This window comes from Mus caroli, chromosome X, assembly GCF_900094665.2.
Source record: "Mus caroli chromosome X, CAROLI_EIJ_v1.1, whole genome shotgun sequence".
Classification (NCBI taxonomy): domain Eukaryota; kingdom Metazoa; phylum Chordata; class Mammalia; order Rodentia; family Muridae; genus Mus; species Mus caroli.
In genome coordinates, this window is record NC_034589.1 from 67,100,508 (window position 1) to 67,119,663 (window position 19,156).

Below are 19,156 nucleotides of genomic sequence, written 5' to 3' on the forward strand. Positions count from 1 at the left end.
AAGCCTCATTGAAAGTAACCTGGGAGACTTCTGTGCATTCCAGTGTCTGGCAAGTGCTAGTTTACTGGCTTCTTTATACTCAAATAGAGCAGGTAGGCAAAGGATAATGATCATCCAGTAAAAGTCAGGCAAACCTACCAAAGAATTTTTTTTCCTTCTTTTAGAAGGTCAAGCCTCCAGTCTTGAGTCATTCTACAGATGTCCCTGGACTCTCAGGGCCTTAGTCCCTCAGATGGAGGCTTCTTAAGGACTACCATAGGCTATGTGTGGGTAGAAGAAGTTGCTGAAAGACTGTACAGTAGGGCCTGAGAGAGGCATAAGTTGACTTAATAACACTAACACCACAATTTCTACTTCCTTGCTTCTTTTTATTCTTTAAGTTATTTTATTTATTTACATTTCAAATATTGCTCCCATCCTGGTCCTCCCTCCCATAGTTCTTCACCTCATCCTCCCTCTCCTTTGTTTCTGATAGGATGCTCCCTCCTCTACACATTTTACTGCCCCCAGCATCCCCCTTCCTTGAGGCATCAAGTCTGTATAGAATTAGGCACATCCTCTCCCATTGAGGCCAGACAAGGCAGTCCTTGGCTACATATATGCCAGAAACCATGGATCCGTCCACGTGAGGACACAGGCAACCTCTAGAAAGTCCCAGAGATCTGGGATATGAGAGACTCCCAGGACTCAGTGGGGATGACCTTAGTCAAAATGTCCAACTGTGGGGAGATGGAATCTGAAAAGACCACCTTCAGTAGATAGACATGACCTTCAGTTGAGTCATGGGGGCACCCACCCATCTTCAAAATTTTTGATTCTGAATTATTCCTGTCTAAAGGAAATGCAGGGACAAAAATGGACCAGAGACTGAAGAACGGCCATCTAGTGACTCGCCTAGCTTGGGATCTATCTCTTGCACAAGCACCAAACCCTGACACTATTACTGATGCAGTGTTGTGCTTGCAGACAGGAGCTTAGCATGGCTGTCCTCTGAGAGGCTCTGCCAGCAGCTGACTGAGCCAGATGCAGATAATCTAGCCAACCATTGGACTGAGGTTGGGGACCCCAATGGAGTTAGGGGAAGGACTGAAGGAGTTGAAGGGGATTGCAACCCTATAGGAATATCAACAATATCAACTAACCCTGACTCCTCAGAGCTCCCAGAGACTTCCTTGCTTCTTAAGCCCATTTATTCTACTTTGTCAAGAGAAACAGAACTTGTTTGTAATATACCAAAGGCAGGTGGTAGGTGAAAGTGGAAACTATGCATCCCTACAATGTCTTCCAGGCTTATTTGAAAGCCGAGATAGCCATAAAAATTAAAGATGCATTGTATTTTACAACCAGAATGGAAGAAAGCAGACACTTTGATTTATACATAATAGATATTCAATTAGAAGTGTATGGGTTTCTACTTCTTGGCCATTGTAAATAGTGCTTCGGTAAATATAGAATTACAAGTATCTCTTTTGTGTGTACTCACAGTATCATTATATGCTATGGAGGATATTCTGTTTTCAACTTTTTGAGCAACTTTTACATTGATTCAGCAACAGTTGTGCTAATTCATATTACCATCTACACTGTGCAAAGGGTCCATTTTCTCCCTGTCCTTGCCAAAACATGTTATCAGGATTGTGGTGTATATATAAAACAAAATATTAATTTGTCACAAAACAAGGAAATCCTACCATTTGCAACATAAGGCATGAGCCCAGGGACGTTATGCTAAATGAAAAAAGTCAGGCACAGAAAGGAAAGTATCACATGCTTTCACTTGTATGTGGAAGCTAAAGAAAACAAGGTCACAGAATCCCTTAGAGTGTAAAATGGTGGGTACTAGGGGTGAGAATAGGGTCAAAGGACACAAGGCTTTTTTTTTTTTTTTTTTTTTTTGAGAGTAGGAATTGTTCTGCCACAGTGAAGCCTGGTAACTACAGGCAATAATACGCATTGTATTCGTACCATATACCAGAAAAAAATGCTAATAGTACATTTTAAGTGTTCTCACCATAAGTGAACCATAAATTTATTCATTAGCTTAATTTAGCTACCCCCTAGCCTATATTACTTGCTATATTATTCATTTATTTAAAAAGGAAGAAAAGGCTCAAGGGCAGGGCTGAAAAGGGGATGAGAGGCTGCATGAGCTCAGGGAATATCTCTTGTGGTAATGCTCAGTGGTGGGGCGATGTACAGGAAAAGGTAGCTTGAGGGAGCTGTGAGGCTGTGTGGTAAGGTCACGGTTGGAGATGCTGCATCCCTTAGGTTCACAATGAACCCAAGGCATGGGGTGAGTTGTTATTAAACAGGGAAGGCTTCAGGCTGTCAGACTTTGTTAAATGTGCACATTTATGGTGATTTTGTGTTGATCCTGTGTTCCTACTTCCTGACTTACTGCTCTGCTCACTACCATAGCTGCTTACCTCTGTGAGCAGCATCCTTCTAGAATCTCCCTATTGTGTATCCAGCTCTCCAGTAGCCATCTAGAAATCCTGTGTTTGGTTCACCAAATCCTGCCTCTCATCAAAATCTTGCTCAAGCCTTACATTCTTCCATATGCAGCCTTTAGTCCACAATTAGTTGTGTGAATTTTTTCCTTGAATACACACAACTTTCTGGCAGTCCTCTGTCATTTCCTTATACTCATCTGGCAAAATCCCTACTTGGACTCTGCACCTGTGCAATTGGATGTGGCTTCAGAAATCAGCACACTGAATAAATACTTTCACTTTAAAGTAAGGGCCATTAATCCTCAAGTGGGTTCTTGATACAGCCCAGCAATCATGCCACAGTTCCAGAGAACATGAACTCTTCTGTCTCCTAGGAGACTATTTCAAGTTTCCTCCCCTCAAATCACTAGTCTATACCCCTCCCTACTGAATGTTCCACTGGGCTGGCACTCATATCAAGTCCAGGATATCCTTGAACTCCTTCTTCTATATTAATCTCCCAGGGGAGGGTTTGGAATAATAGGTATCCCCTCCCCAGTCTTCCTGCTACCATTGTTTGTTTTCCTCCATATCCTGTTGTGTTCATCTCATGCCAGCTCATCCTTCTATTCTGCCTTTTGCATTTGCTCCTCATCCTCTATTCTGCCTTGAAATATAGGATTGTCTAGGGCTTAATTCTGAAAGTGCTTTTCTTTCTCCACATACAGAATCTTGCTAAGAGTCTCTTTTTTGGCATGATACTAACTAAATGATAATCTTCCATCCCCATCTACAGTTCTGATATTGACTCAGCACTATAGACTTCTGTATATAACTAGCTCTGTGTTATCTTCTGTACCTTAGTTAAAGCACCTCCATCATTCTTATATCTTTGATTCTTGTTTGTAGGTCTTTACTAAATTCTATGCTGTTATCTAATATTCAAGTATCCTCCATCAAACTCCATCCAGAATTTGCTTTCCTTCCCACTGCTCGATGCAGGTCACCATCATCCCTCTCCTAGATTGTTCTAACAGCCCCACAGAAGTGTCCTAGAGTCCACTTATGACATCCAACTTTCATAAGGAAATCATTCTGATAATTTACATGAAAATAGATAAGTTTTGATATTCTCCTATCCAGAGACCTCAGTTTCTTTCCATATCATTTAAACTAACAGTCAAAATTGTTCATGAGTAAAAAATGTGTGGTCCTGCCAAGATGTGGATCAAGGGTCTGCTCTTGAGGTCCTGCTTGTTCTCTTTCCCCTCCCTTACCATGCACAGAGGCCCTAAGGCTTCCAGTCCCTGTAGACAATGTACAGAATGGAATGGTCAGCGTGGGAAGGGATGGAAGGCCTTGCAAGACCTCACAGTACAGATCGCATTGGTACTGCGTAGGCAGAATGAACAAAGTGCCCTGACCCATAGTAGGAAGAAAGGCATCTGAGTGGAGAAGGAACTAGAAGTAGGCTGGTGTTGCTGGAGCAAGCAGCTCAAGTGCAGGTGCTGGGAGGACAGTAGATGTCACGTACTCTTTTATGCACATAAATACACTCCACTCTGTCATCTTCTTTGGGGTTGTGTACCCAAGGGCCTGTGGCTGAAATCAGCCCAGGAGCATGCTGATGGTCTGAAACTACCTTATCATTTCCCCACTGACCATGACTCCATTCAACTCTTTTAACACCCAGCCAGAACATCTACACACAGTTGTTTGCACCAACCAAAGACATTCTCATCCACCAGGCATTTTATCTCTCTTCATGCAACCTGCCCGTGGGCATTGCTCACCTCCTGGCTTTCCAAGGGCTAAAGGTTACAGAGGCTCTCTCACGGGCAAAGAAGGCTCCTGAAACTTAGGGAAAGGAAAAGAGAGGCCTTTGAGTCCATGGCACAGATAAAAAACAATGGGGTATGTCAAAAAAGAGAGAAGTGCAGGTCCAGGGGCAACAAAGGATCAGTTCTGGAAACTAGAGCTATGGGACTCCGGGACCTCTTTCCACCCCTTCTCACAATCTTGGACTTATTCTGGCCCATTCCCATTAAATACAGTGCCTACGGGAGGATGGCAACCCTAGGCACAGGGCTGTGCTGAAAAGAGCCCTCTCTTTTAACCCAGTATGGCACACTGGGCATTTCCTATGCTTCCCAAGGCCCAGACCCTAATCATCTTGCCTCTCTCTATGGTCCAACCTCAATTCCTAGAATAATGCTTTTCTCCTACCAGAGCTTTCTTTAGCCAGGCTGAACCTCTCACAGACTGAGGTGTATTCCACCCAACTCTCTTTGTAGGCCTACAGGGAGCTTGCATCTTCTTTTTCCTTCTGCTCCTTTCCAGGGGTGCCCATTTCCTTCTCCTTCTAGCTGCAGACGGGTGGGGAAAAACAACGGAGGATTCTCCCCATTTCTCAGATTTCGCAAGAGAAAAGCCTGACATTCTCAGGCAGGGTGGGGGATATAAGTGAGGAAACCAAGGTCACTAAGCAATTGGCAGAAGGAGCAGGGCAGAGGAGCCTCAGAAGGCGGCCTGGGCCTACTGTCACGAGCCCCTCTCATCTTAGCAGGCACAGGGCCAGGCTGGCTGGAAGAGCAGGTGAGCCTGGGTGGGGCCCAAGAGGCAGGTCGGACTATGCGGCTCTAGGACGCCTGGAACGCTGGCCTTGATGCGGCACCTACAGAGGCTGGTCTTCGCAGGGCTTGCGCCACGAGTCACCTCTGGGCCAAGGTGGAGGCCAGGGGTCCCCAGGGAGCCCCAGGCCGGCCGGCCAGGCCCCGCCCCTCAGCAGCACGGGCGCAGTCAGGGGCGGCGCCGGCGGAGTTGGGCGCGGGCGCGCAGTGCTTGGTGCGCGCCACCGCCCCTTGGCCCATCTTGCTGGCCTTCCCCACCTAAGCCCTAGGTCGCTTCAGCCGGCCCTACCCCTTCTTCCTTTCCTGGCCCGGAGGCCTGGTGCGCGGTGCAGCGCGACAATTGCGGCCTGGCTATTGGGGCAAGGCGGTTTTGGCGCTCGAGAGTGGCACGCCAGGCACGGGGCGCGAGGCCAGAGCTGGCTCGGCAGAGTGCGGGGGGAGGGTCTGGCGGAGCCCCCAGAGGAGAGCAGGGGCAGGCAGGGGGTGCCGAGGTAATGGGCAAGGCCTGTGCGCTTGGCTGCGAGGGGCGGGGGCTCCAGGCGCTCTTTGGCTCGGGCCTGGCGGGCGATGGGGCGCCAGGGGCGGTGGGAGGGAAGCGGGACAGGGAGGGACTAAGGGAGGAGACCGCTGGGATGGGCCGGGGGCTTGGCCGACTCGGAGCAGGTGGGCGGGGACACGGGCCCTGCTCGAAGAGGAGCAGCAGAGGGGTGGCGGGCTGCGTGCGCAAACAGGGCGGCCGCCTCCTGGGCCCGGAGAACGGTGAGGCCATTTGGTTGGATGCCCCCAGCCCCGAGGGCACGGTTTGGTGTTCAGGACCACTGAGCTGGGAGCCGGGCACTGTTGGGGAGGGAAGATTTGGAGGTCAAGCAGGCCAAGGTGTTTGGATTCTTGAGTAGATCCCAGGAGAACAGTCAGTGTTGCTGGGCCAGAAGCAGGAGTTCTTCACAAGGGCGCTGGTGTCCAGCGAAGGTGGGCGAAGCCAGGCCCTTTCAGGGCCGGCATGAGTGGAAGGGGACAAGAGACCCCAGAGTTTGAGTTGAAGCACAATTTGGGAGTTGCCTGTGGTGAATTGATGAATCACGAGATTTGGAAATAGCAGAACCCTTTCCTGGCGAGCAGTTCTGAGTGATGGAAATCACAGGGGCTAGGATTTGGAGAAGTGGCTTTGGAGGCCAGGTCTTGGTACGCCAGGTGCTCAAGGGGGCCACCAGTCCCTAAGGGAGGTACTTTGGGAATTTTGACCCAGAGAACTGGGGTCCAGAGGCCTCAGCCTGGGGTGGAGTTAAGGAAGGTCTTTGTGGTGGCTAGTTCTCTGCCTTCCTTCCTTTCTAGAATATCAGGATTCAGCTGTGTTCCTGTGGAGAGTGGGTTAAAAATTCTTTTAGCCTACAGTCAGCTGTACAGTATCCACCAGGGGCTAGAGGGACATATACATGCGTGACTGCAGCTGCGTTTTCTTTCGTGGAGCCCTCATGCTTCCTCACTGTTGCCATAGTAACTGCCTATTGATGGTGTATTTATAGGGGAAGAAGCAGGCACTACATTTTGGGGAGCGAGGGGGAGAAGCCCTTATAGCAGCAACAGCAGCAATAGTGGTGGTGGCTACAGAATTGCTAATAGGGTGGTCCATGGTTTGTGAACTCTCTTAGGGGGATCCTGGCTTCTTTAAGGCTCAGAAATGAACTAATGACTTTTCCAGGACAGGATAACACACACTTGGGGCTATGGCGTATGTGCGTATGAATGCACGGAAGTCCAGTGTTAGGTTGGGACCAAAGATAGCTGTATGTAAAGTTCTTATATAATTTTTCCATGTAAATTTTTTTTGAGAACTCCACAGTTCACTTCAGTAAGCAATGGGATATATTTGCTTTCTAATTAGTGAAAGCTTTGCTCATTCTTTTCAAACTCTGATGGGACAGCTTTATTTTTCTTTAACCAAAACATCCTGTCCCTAATCCAATTCTCCCTGCACCCTCACCATATGGACACCATAGGTTTTTTGATAGTTCTCTTTTTGTCATTGTGAAACTTGAGGTATATAGTGGTCTGTTGGTATTTTTCCATTTGTTCTAAAGAGAAAGCCCCATGATACAATGATAGTACAGATGACTGTGAGATCGGTTACTTTTCCCATCATTTAAAATTTATTCATGATTTTTATCCTCCTTATTTTCCATAGTAGAAGACATATATTAAACACACAATAGGAATACACTCCAGAAGAATAAATAGAATATTGTACCAAGTTATGGAGAGAAAAGCATGTGTGCATAACAGCTGGGCTTTTAGAGCACTTGTATTGGGCCATCAGTGTTAACACTGAACTTCTTGGCAGCCTAGGCAAAAAGGGTAGTGTAATGGCTTACAAAGCTCATGTGTCTCACAACCCTATTAGTCATAAAACATGAGCTTCTGCTTGGGGAGGGGAACTGAGGGGTGATTGCTCCTAGGTGATGGCTTAGACAGTGCTTCCAAATATGTGTGAATATGGGTAGGAGATTAGGATTGTGTTGGCAGAAAAAGGCTTTATGATGGTACTTTTTGATAGAGGCCTCTCCTCTAAGTTACCATTGCAGATTCATTATATTGTGTTGTACTTACTTATTTGTGAGTTGTGATCCTGAAAAACAAACCCACATTCTTAGATATGCCTGGAACATGCTGTATGAACAAGTTATAGCCCAAGGCCTGTGTCTTCGTGTTGATCTTTTAAATATTTTTACCAAGGTTGTCTGCTGCAGTGGTCTTTAATGCTAAGATAAAAGATGTGCATGCCTCCAGAGAAGTTCAAACATCTCTCTCTTTCTGGGGAAAGTGAGCTGAGCAGATTGCCTGAGTTTGAGCCCAGTGGGTTGGATCAGAGAGTGTAAGACTATGTCTATGTTGTACACAGTGGTTCTGACCCTGCATAACAGATATGCATAGATTATTGTACATCAGCCTCAGCTAGACTGGGTTATTTGAGATGATTGTTGTTGCTGCATTAAGTTTGGTATTAAAGGAATACTTTCATCTCTAGAGGTATGTGGGACTCATCTTCACCATCAAGTGTAATTCCAGATCTTGTCTCTGTCTGGGTCAATTTGCTTAACTTTGCCTTTACTTGACCCCATATTTGGGCTTGATTTCTCATCTGTATCTGGGGTCCTTTCCATTCCGAAGGGGAAAAGACTCATTGAAGGTATAGGGAGTATTAGATCAGAGACTCACAGAACTCTCTCTCTCTCTCTCTCTCTCTCTCTCTCTCTCTCTCTCTCTCTCTCTCTCTCTCTCTTTCGTGTGTGTGTGTGCACACACGCACGCACATGCTCGCGTGTTTTGTGTGTTGTGTTTGAGAACAAGGCTCTCCTGGGCTTTGGAGAGCTCTGGAGAAGGTCTTTTGGGACAAAGCAGAAGCAGCAGGAGTTAGGAGTGGCTGTACGAGGATGCTGTTCCTCATGGGAGTTAGGAGTGGCTGTATGAGGATGCTGTTCCTCATGGGATGCTGCTTTGATCCTTTAGCCAGGTTGGTGGGAGATCACATTCCAGACCCCAGAAGGTTTCACCATGACTTTCCTTTCTCCCTTGACAGGCAAGTGAGACACTGGAGCTGAAGAAGCATCATGGCTGGTAAGTGAATAGTACTGGACCCATCTGAGTTGGGCAGGCTCATGCAGAAGTAATGCATCCATCTTTTCAGCTTTTCTCTCCTTGAGTGGTTCTGGGGTATACGAATGCAACAGCTCATGGATCATTGGAATGAGGACTTGCAGGCCAGACCTGTCAGCCTGGGCATATAGGGGCATCACTTACTGTGAGGAGTAAGCAGTCCCACCATTGGTGATTGCTTTCATCCTCCAAAGTCACAGCTCATGCCTTATTTCAGTCCCTCCAGTAGCAGCCTGGAAGAGGAAGAGCTCTCATGGTAAGATCTCTGGCTTTTCTGTTTCAAGAAAGATACAGGAGCTACTGGATGTTTTCTAAGACTGCAATACGTAGAGTTCTTACTGTTCCTTCTTCATGTTTCACCTTAAATTCCTTCTTAGTTGGGGTCTCATTTTCCTTTGTATGGGAAAGGACCTTGGCCATGTTGGGACCCTGAGCTCCTGCTGGTGAGCACAGCATCATAGAAAGGCAGCCCTCCCATCACCACTGCAATAGGCCAGGTCTTTGCTTGGAGTCCAGGCTTTAGGCCTATAGGATTTGCCCTATTTCCCTTCATTATTGGGCCAGTCTAGTTTGTAGGGACTGAATTGCTTCACTGTGGTTCTCTCCTCAGTATTTCTAGAAGCAAAAAATGCCCATGCAGTCCTGAAACGGTTTCCTCGTGCCAATGAGTTCCTGGAGGAGCTACGTCAGGGCACCATTGAGCGGGAGTGCATGGAAGAGATCTGCAGTTATGAAGAGGTCAAGGAAGTATTTGAGAACAAAGAGAAAACGGCATGTACTGCCCTGGGGCTGGGTTCTGGGAGGATGTACAATCTTGGGAATAATGAGAACAGGTCTGAAACAAGGGAAGACTACCACCCCAGCCTACCTCCTGCCTTTTGGAATCCAAAAGGAATGCTGGGGTGTCCCTCTAGGTCGGTTGCAATGATTCATGTGGACTTCCTTCACTGAGAGCTTTGTTTCTCAACCTTGATGGATTCGCTAGACTCTCTGAGAGCTCTCTCTGGCCAGTAAGATGGCTCAGGGTGGAGAAGGAGTCACAAGCCTGTCCTTTGTACAGGACTTGCTGGAGGCCTCAGATGTCTAACACATGGATGTTAGGTGAGCATTGCCTGCTGTCTGTCTTCCTCAGGATTGAGTGGCCCTTCTTCTTTTGCAGATGGAGTTCTGGAAGGGTTACCCAAATGCAGTCTACTCAGTTCGAGACCCCTCGCAGAGCTCAGATGCCATGTATGTGGTGGTGCCCCTTCTGGGGGTAGTCTTGCTGATTGTCATTGCCTTGTTTATCATCTGGAGGTGCCAACTGCAGAAAGCAACTCGTCACCACCCCTCCTATGCTCAGAACCGATACCTAGCCAGTCGTGCTGGGCACAACCTCCCCCGTGTCATGGTGTACAGAGGTACTGTGCACAACCAGGGAGAGTCCTCTGGGCACCGTGAGGCAGGAAATAACCCACAGATAGTTATGGGGCCCAGCCGGGGAGGCAGAACCACTGTCAGGCTGGAGAGTACCCTCTACCTCCCGGAGCTCTCTCTCTCCAGACTATCCAGTGCTACCCCTCCCCCTTCCTATGAGGAGGTGACTGCACCCCAGGAGGGCAGCAGTGAGGAGGCCAGTGTCTCTTACAGTGACCCTCCCCCAAAGTATGAAGAGATTGTGGCAGCCAGCCCCAGTGCAGACAAGTAGCTGAGCACAGGCCATGGCCTGTATGAAAGCCTCTGCCAGAGGTAGCCTGCTTCCTTTTGGACTTCTGAAAGACTGTGCCACCACAAAACAGCCTTAGCCTCCTTGTTGCCAAATAATTCCCTAATTGTGGATTTGTAGGAAGTCAGTTGGTAGAGAAGGTGTGTGTGTGTGTGTATGTGTGTGTGTGTGAGTGTGTGTGTATGTGTGGTGGTGGTGGTTGGGGGAGGCATAGGACAAGTGCATGATCCCCCTGGGAAGAACTACAGACCTCATCCCTGCCACCAAGTCCCCACTATCCTGCCCTTTCATTAGGGACTGGCTTATCTTATGCCAAAGGAACCATCCCATAGTATTGATTGTGATTAGAATGACCACAGAATCATCCCCTGGGGCTGTGGGTCTGTCTGGGGACCTAGGCCACAGTGATAAGGAGGTCAAGGCAGTCCTAGAGTTTCTCTTTTCTCAACAGTTTTCACTCCTTCCTATTCTCACTTCTATTATGAGGACAGAAATAACGATTGAACTAGGAACAAAACACAAGTCATAACAAATAATGAACTATAGATGAAAACAATAGCCCCTGGACCATCTGTACCTTCCAAAAGACATCAAGTGAACAGACCTTGGCACAGCCTTCCTCCAAAACCCAACCCTATGCTCCTGGCCAGGGTGAAATCTATGTGGAGAGCAACTTGGCAGGAGAACAGGGCATGGAAAGGAGGAGGGAAGTGGGCTGTGTGGCAGAGCTCCTTTTTACTAGACCACTCAAGGGGCCCACTTGAACTCTGCCATCTTGTTTCTGATGTGTACCATCTGTGTTTAACCACTCCCCACTGGCATTAGCCCAGGTATAGCCTTGGAGTACTCTGTTGTGGGGCAACTGATAACCCCTTCCTTCATGAAGTCCAGGGCCTCTCCTTGACTCTTACAGACTGGCACAGAGAGCTCAAGATTCCTCCTTTTGTGGGGTTGATTAATCCGTAGGATAGTTAAAACCATGAGCTCCACCTCCTTGGCACTGTGCTATCTGGCTTTGAAGTTTTGGGATATATATATATATATATATATATATATATATATATATGCATTGAACTTGAACTTTAGATTGTGATTTCTCCTGATGATGGTGCCCTTACAGGGAGAAGTTCCCGAAGTGTGTCTTAAAATTTTTCTTAGTGGGGGAGCCTATGACCTGGGGTCTAAAGCCTACCTGGGGTCTGCTCTGCCATAGCCAGGGGCTGATCTGTTTTCAGTGAGGCTTTGGAACACATTGGGCAGAGGTGACTTGCTCTTTAACTGTCAATGATAAAGTAAAAGACACGGCTGATACCATCTCTACCTGCCCCAGCTGTATTCTCCTGGCCTCTATGCCAAATCATTCTTCCTCTGTGGTGCTTTCAAATATGTAGCACATTTTTGTGGGGCCCAAAAAGAGTGCATAGCGTGGGTCTGCTGGCAACTGCAGTGGTTCCCAACCCACAGAGTTGACAAGCTTCCTTCTGTCCAAACAGCCTTCCAAGGCAGACACTGAGACACATTCCTTGAATGCAGTTTTGCCTTGAGGCCCCAGATGACTTCTACAGGCTGATCCAGTGCTAAGGACATGCCTAGGGGTGTGTTTCTAGTCAAGCTAATGTTCTTACCCCAGTGAGGCTGCCAGCTTGGAGAACTGAACCCTGTGGCTCCCCTACCTCACTGGCCCATTAGAGGCTGATGGAGCTAATATTTGTGAAGTGCTTGAAGCACTGTGGAACCAGTGAAGTTTGCCCATAGTAAGATTCTTTTTGAAATAAGTAGTAGCTGAAAGGGACTGGTTTTAGCAGAGGGTTTCCAGTGCCACTGATGTTGAGTGTCAACCTGAGGAGTCAATCTCTTTCCATTTGTCCCTTTTTGGGCCTTCCTCTCTCCCCAAAGTCTCTTCCCCTTTTCCCTCCATTTTGACCTCCTTCCTCTGTCCCTTCCTGCTTTCATTCCTTGTGTCTTCCCTCTTCCCTTTTCTTTCTTCCCATTTTTCCTTTTATTCTTTCACTTCCTTGGACTTCTTGTATTGCCTTTCTGCATGGAGAGATTTGGGGCTCAGAAGTCCCATGCTTTTCTCATGGTAGAGATTGGTATCAATCTCATCCAGACATGTTGGAGATTCTGGGGAAGGTGAAAGCTCTGGGGCCAGCCCAGCATCTCCCAGCATTTTGTTACACTGGTGCCTGATTGTGATCTGAGATACATGAAAACAGACTTACCCCAATGTGAGTCCTCCCCCAGCTAGCAGAGAGTCAGACATAGGCTCCACTGACTAGGGCCACAGAGAGTATGTCAAGGAATGCCCACTGCCTTTGGCTTGTGTTGAGGTTTTTCTGTTGAGCTCCCTGGCAGCTAGAGGCTAGGGATGTGTAAGTAAGAGCAGGAAACTGACTCCCAAGGCCTATAGAGAGTGACAGGTAGCCCCCAGGGGCCGAGAACTGGATGCAGGGTGAGTGAGAAGCAGCTCCTTGGATGTGGTCTGTGGGTTCTAGGTCAGGTGCTTCACAGAGCTCTTCCAGGTGACTTGTGCCAAGGCCTCTGCAATGGTTTTCACAGCATAGTATTTAGTACATATATAATGGGCATAATTCCTCAAGGTGCACACCTGGCTTTTATGAATTCCCTGTACATAACTTTTCAAACACTGTCTTTGTATAGACATTGATTTGATATGATGCTAACACTTCAGTAGGCACATTTTTGTTTGTTTAAGACTTGTGTGCACATGTGTGTGTGTGTGCATGTGTGTGTGTGTAAACATGTGGGCACGTTGTCTTTTCTCATTGCTTCTATGAAATGATAGCTGGTGTGTGATTCTATTTGTCCCAAGAGAGATCTGCTCTGAGGAGAAGTCTGTCTTCATCTTGTGGGGCCTGAATTCTGTGGGACCCTTCTCCCACTCACATGTCTTTTGGGCCCAGTGCCCTCTGCTTCAGCTCCTAGCTCCTATCTTTGTAGATGTCACCAACTAAAAGGAATCTGAGCACACCTGTGTGTGTGTGTGTGTGTGTGTGAGAGAGAGAGAGAGAGAGAGAGACAGACAGACAGACAGACAGACAGACAGACACAGAGACACACACACAGAGACAGAGACATAGGGAGAGACAGACAGAGGCATAGAATGTGTGTGTGTGAGAGAGAAAAACAGGTAGAAAATGAATGTGTGTGTCTGTGTGTGCTTGTGTACATGTGTGTGTGTGTGTGTGTGTGAGAGAGAGAGAGAGAGAGAGGTAGAAAATGAATGTGTCTGTGTGTGTCTGTGTGTGCGTGTGTGTGTGTGCAGATGTGTGACTATTGACTTAGATACTTTTCACTAAAAATGAAAAGGCTTTAAAATATGACTGTCACTTGTTTTCAAACAAATCCTTTTTAAGACTTTTTAAACAAGAATGGCAACCCTGTCTGTCCCCTCCCAGACTGCCCATCACTTTGGGTTTTCAAAATGAAAGCACAAGAGAAAGAGTGGGGCGCACAGGTGCCTGGCATGTGCATACCCCTGCACAGCTGTGTTGCGCCCTGGCTGAGCAGTTCCACCCAGGAAACTGAGGCCTCCTCTGCTACTTGCCAATTCCACTGCCATTAGTGTGAATTCCTTAGGGTGCTCCAGCAAACAAGCATCTGCTCAATTGTTTCGATATTGTCTTTTTGGTAGTCCAAACACTAGGGATTAGGGGCAGCAGTGTTTTTTGTTTAAGCAGTTAGAGCCAGATGCTTCCTCTCTCCCACTGGATGGTAACTCTCCAGATCCCAGACAGAGTTGACAGATCTTTTGACAAGCAAATGGCATCCCATGAGAAAACCAAGAAAAAAATCCAATATTGCCACTAGATTGTCTTTTAATAGTGGGAGGAAGATGGCAGAGAGAGGCTGAGTTGCCAGGACAGTGTCTTTGGAACAGAGTGTGTGCTCTGACTGTGTGTCTGCTCAGTCAATCCTGAGCTGCTGGGTCGGGCTGCTTTTCAGCCTGACAATGCTGAAGCTCCATTCATGGGCGTCACCGATCTTCCCCACTGAAATCTCCTAATACTAATCAGTATAATTAGCTAATTTTAGACTGCTGCAATGAAATTGCTTCCAAGTACAGTAAAAGCCCATTAATTTGAGCACACTAATTCAGAACTTAGAGGAAATCCAAATCGAGATAATTCACAGTAACTGTTATTCTTGCTATATAAAAATATTTGAAAGCGTCTTCCCTTCATTCAGTCTTCATCTGTATAAAAGGAATTCTGTTTAAAATGGGTACCCTTTTCAAAGGAAATGCTCAAGGTACCAAGGATCCCTTCATTGTGCCTTCAGCTTGGAGTTTAGCAGTTCTTTCTGTGCAGGGTGATCCCTTGTTCTCTCTCCATTGTGGGGATGTTAGATATTGCAGCCTTTCACTCCATGTCTGTATTTATCCTGTGATTAAATTAGTTTGTGATCTTGACTGCAATTTAAATACAAGTATGTGTCTTTGTAAGTGTTCTGTAAAGCAGACGTTGCACTAACAGACCGCCTGCTCTCATTTACCCTCAAGTCTTCAAACTTTAGAGTGTCTCCTTTCCCAGGCTGTGGAAGGAGAATCTCTCTCTAGCAAGAATTTCTGTGACAAAGATCTCCAAATAGCACACGCCCTCAGCTCCATGCCTCAACCGTTGTTTCACTGTACTGCTATCTGACTGCTGAGCGTGCCTGCCCTTCTCCAGCCCCCAGCGATCATAAAGACTGATATCTAGGATTGGGACCAACCCTCCAGCTGCTTTTTGCCACCCAACCTGTCTTGCCTTTCTGATGCCATTTTCCCAGACCTGAATCCACCTGCTGTTTTACTCTGTCATTGTGAATTTGTGACAATGGCAACCCCGAGCTTCTAGAAATGATTACTGTGAAATGGATTAATTTTGGTACCATTTGAAATTGTGCTCATATTCATGTCTTGACTGATGTCAGCTGGAGCGTCTGTACATTTAGTCATATGTTGGGATTTCAAATGGGGCCTAGGGGCAACAAATCAACTTGCTTCTGATCTTTCTCACGCACGCTTTCTGGCTCCCTTTTTACAATTGTTGAGTTTAGCTGTTAACTTTTGTCTCTTTCTGTATAAGAAAATAATGATTAAAAATAAAGATCATATGGCATCCACTTGTACCTTGTCCTGGTTGATCATAGATCCTAGAAGACTACCCATATTTTGCAGAGTGTGGAAGTCTGGTGGTCAAACTTGTGGCATCAAAAGTCAGATTGAATAGATAAGGAAACAGCCCAAACCAGTTTAGGAGCCAGTTGGAAGCAGAGATAGTGTGGATCCTGAAGTTTGTGCTTACAGTGTGTAATATGACCTTCTGACCCAGTCTCCTGTGGGATGAGGTTAATAAGATCTGTCACATATCTTGATTAGCAACTTCCTAGTCATCAGATCCCTGTTAAGTGAGCACTGGGCTCACAGTTTGAAGCTCTAGGTACTTTCTCTAAAGACAAGTACCTTAGGGCTGCAGGCTAGCACCTGCAAGCTAACTAATACACCAAGAGGCCCTGGACTTCTCAAGTGTCCATAGTGAGGAGGATGCATCGGCTGTTTCTAAACTATCACAGCCAGAAATGATTGAATACCTAATTTGTGATACGCCCTGTACCTGTGTGAACTGAACTAGTCCTCCCAAGACATGGGCTTTATAATCGATTCTAATTTCATCCCCAAAGAAAGCATAGCCTGATTGGGCATGTCATTTGACCAAGAGCTTATGGGAAGTAGGTGCTAGGCTCATCTCATGATTGTAGATTCTTCCTCAATTATCTTATCTCATGCTATTCCAATGGCACTGTAGGGCCTCCCTCAGAGAAAGGACTGAGTTTGGCTTTCATGTTGATTGTCCATTCCTTCTCCTGCCTTTCCTGTTCTACTATTAACCTCAGAAGTGCAGTAACCATGCAAAACATCTTTTCCATTTCTTCCCTAGAGCACAGCATGGTACTTGGCTTACAGTAAGCATTCAATTAAAAGCAAATGTGTTAACTAGTTATGCTCTTTAATTAAAGTCTCAGTGCCATGCCTTAGTTTTCTACGGCTAGAGTCTGGTGGTTTATACAAGAACTTATTTCCTCTCAGTTCTGGAGATTAGAAGGCAAGATGATCATCCCTGCAAAGTTTGATTCTTCTAAGGCCTATCTCCTTGAGTTATATATAGCTCCCTTCTCCCTGTGTCTCCGCATGGTCTTTTTTTCTGTGCTTATCTGTATTCTAATCTCTTTAGTAAGACCAGTCACGCAGGCTCAGGAGCACCTAAAAGAGTTAATTTTATCAAATTTATCACTTGCAAGATCTTAACTTCTAATATTGTAACCCAACATATGAATTGCGGGTACTGTTCAGTTCAGAACACCCCACCCATGACAAAGGGAGTCTTTGTGCTTCCCCCTCCCCCAAACTTGAGCATACCACACACACTGCAAAAAGCAGTAGGGCGAATATCACGGCTTCTCTTTGATATTATCAAAGATGTGTCTACCTGGCTACTTTCAAATCAGACTCTGGGACTATTGCTTTCCTGATACTGGTGGACACACTCAGGACAACTATCAAAGGCTAGTAATGCTGGAAAAGGAAGAGAGCTTCAGAATGATTTATTTCCCTTGGGCCCCTCCTGGGATGTAATGTGAGAGCCTAACACCTAAAGAAAAGAAAAAAGGGCCCCCTATGAGTTTTCTAGATGACAAATACTTTTCAAGAAATCGTAAGTGTAGGAATTCCAATAATAAGAGTGACTTCCTGCAATCTTCCCAAAGACTTCAATCTATGGGATTATTCAGTGCAACTATTATGTGTGTTGATATTAAAAACAAGATACCATGGGAGTAGAGAGATGGTTCAGAAGTTAAGAACACTGGTTGCTCTTCCAAAGCATCCTGGTCCAGGTCCCAGCACCCACATGGTGGCTCACAACCATCTGTACCTCCAGTTCCAGAGGATCTGACGCTCTCATCCTTTTCTGGCTTCTGCTGGTACTGTACACATGTGGCACATATACACGCATGCAGGCAAAACATTCATACGTATGAAATAAAGTAAAATAAAGCAAGAAACAGGAGAGTGCGTTCTACTACGTGAGTGGTACTGTATCCCAGGAACACAATGGGCATGGCAATCAGTGATGATACTTTCAAGCTGAGATCACATAAACGTTAGGTGCTGGTAGAACATCAAAAAGCTAGGCTCCAAATTTCCAGAAGGTGTATAGTGCAGCATGCCAGATCCCAGCCACCATCCTCACTGAATACTGCTGGAAGTGGGACATAAAAATCCACAATTAGAATATACATTGAACTTGGAATGTAGAGAAGACCATCAGGGCTGGCTATGGAGGCTCTATGAGAAAGTCTTCTTGAGGACATCATGACCAGCTCAAGTAATTATTAGACATCACTGAGACAGAGAACATGGGAGTGAAGTCAATGGCAAAAGGATAACATATGAAAAAAATCCAGGGTTTATCAAGCCCATACTGTTGTTAAAGAAATGGGATGCCAGGGTTGCATGAGGGAAAGTCCTGTACAAGATGAGGTGCAAAGCCATTTAGGCCATGTTCAGAATGGTTCTGCCGTAGTAATTATGGGAGGGTGTAGAGAGGTGCTTTAAAGAGCAAGAAGACCTGTCCAGGTGTACTCTTATCTGCTATATGAAGAATGGGCTGGAGAAGATTTAAACAAACAAACAAACAAACAAACAAAACCCCAAATGGCCATCCTGACAAGAGACAGCAGTTAGAGGGGACAGAGAGAAATATAGTAATGATAAGGTTTTGTTATGGCCACATAGCATTTAAAATGAACACTGGGAAGGTTTTGAAACCTCAGGAGGGTTTTAGGACCATGAGTTTGTTACCCAAATGAGCCCAATTGATTCTTTGTTAGAATCTTTGATTCATCCTGGAAGAAATGTATCATACTATAATTATGAGGCAGAATCCTGAAAGGGAACTGACAATTGGAAGGGGGAGAATGCATTCAGATTTAGAGGTTGTGGCCATTCACTGTGAACAGGTTTACTGGATGACCAACAGATTGGAAGAAACACAGATTAGAGATTCATTCTGGCATAAGTCATGGGTATGATGTGGAAGATTTGGAGCTGAGGAAGGCATCCTGGCTTGGGACAGGAGAGATCAGTGTTGCTCAAGTTACCAGAAAGATAGGCAGAGAAGGCTTGAGGAGAGAAGCTATAGAAGTGAGGGAGTACTGAAGTTTGGTGTTTTAGAAACCAAAACAGGAGACTGTTTCTAGAAGGAAAGATTGGAGAATGATGTGAAATGCTTCCAAGAAGTGAGGAAAGGTAATGCCTACAGATTCAATGGAGGTATCAGAATGACTCTAGCAAGGGTTGCTTTCAGATGTATGGCAAAGCAAGCAGGATTACAATGAGCAGTGTGGTGACTTGGAGATGAAAGAATAGAGATAGTGTGCATGGTGGAGACTTCACATTTGGAGGCCAAGAAAGCAATGGAATGAAAGTCATTCTTACAACATAGGCAACAGGTCATCCTTTGAAAGCACTAGGAAGGTCTCATGCACTATGTAAAACTTATTAGTAATTCACACGTCTTAAGTGTTAGGAAAACTATTGGTTCAGGACCCCCCACATCAAGACCAACTCCTCTGCAAAAAGGAGATTTATTTGCCTCAGAGGGACAGAGGGCAGGGAATGAGAGATAAAAACAGAAGGTAGAGGATGAGAGAGAAGGGAAAGGTAGAGGAGTATT

General features: G+C 46.0%; 1 protein-coding gene across 2 annotated transcripts; it reads left to right on the forward strand.

Annotated features, from left to right (window-relative positions):
• Window positions 1–5,304: 5,304 nt before the first annotated feature.
• Prrg3 (proline rich and Gla domain 3) lies at window positions 5,305–15,545 on the forward strand. Of its 2 annotated transcripts, none has more exons than XM_021153746.2 (4): window positions 5,305–5,553; window positions 8,637–8,674; window positions 9,324–9,484; window positions 9,873–15,545. In XM_021153746.2, the coding sequence occupies exons 2-4, from the start codon at window positions 8,668–8,670 to the stop codon at window positions 10,398–10,400; spliced, it is 696 nt and encodes a 231-aa protein (XP_021009405.1). In that variant the 5' UTR covers window positions 5,305–5,553; window positions 8,637–8,667; the 3' UTR covers window positions 10,401–15,545. The 2 variants fall into 2 exon arrangements, with proteins under 2 accessions (XP_021009405.1, XP_021009406.1); XM_021153747.1 differs by lacking the exon at window positions 5,305–5,553 and adding an exon at window positions 5,756–5,821.
• Window positions 15,546–19,156: the final 3,611 nt, after the last annotated feature.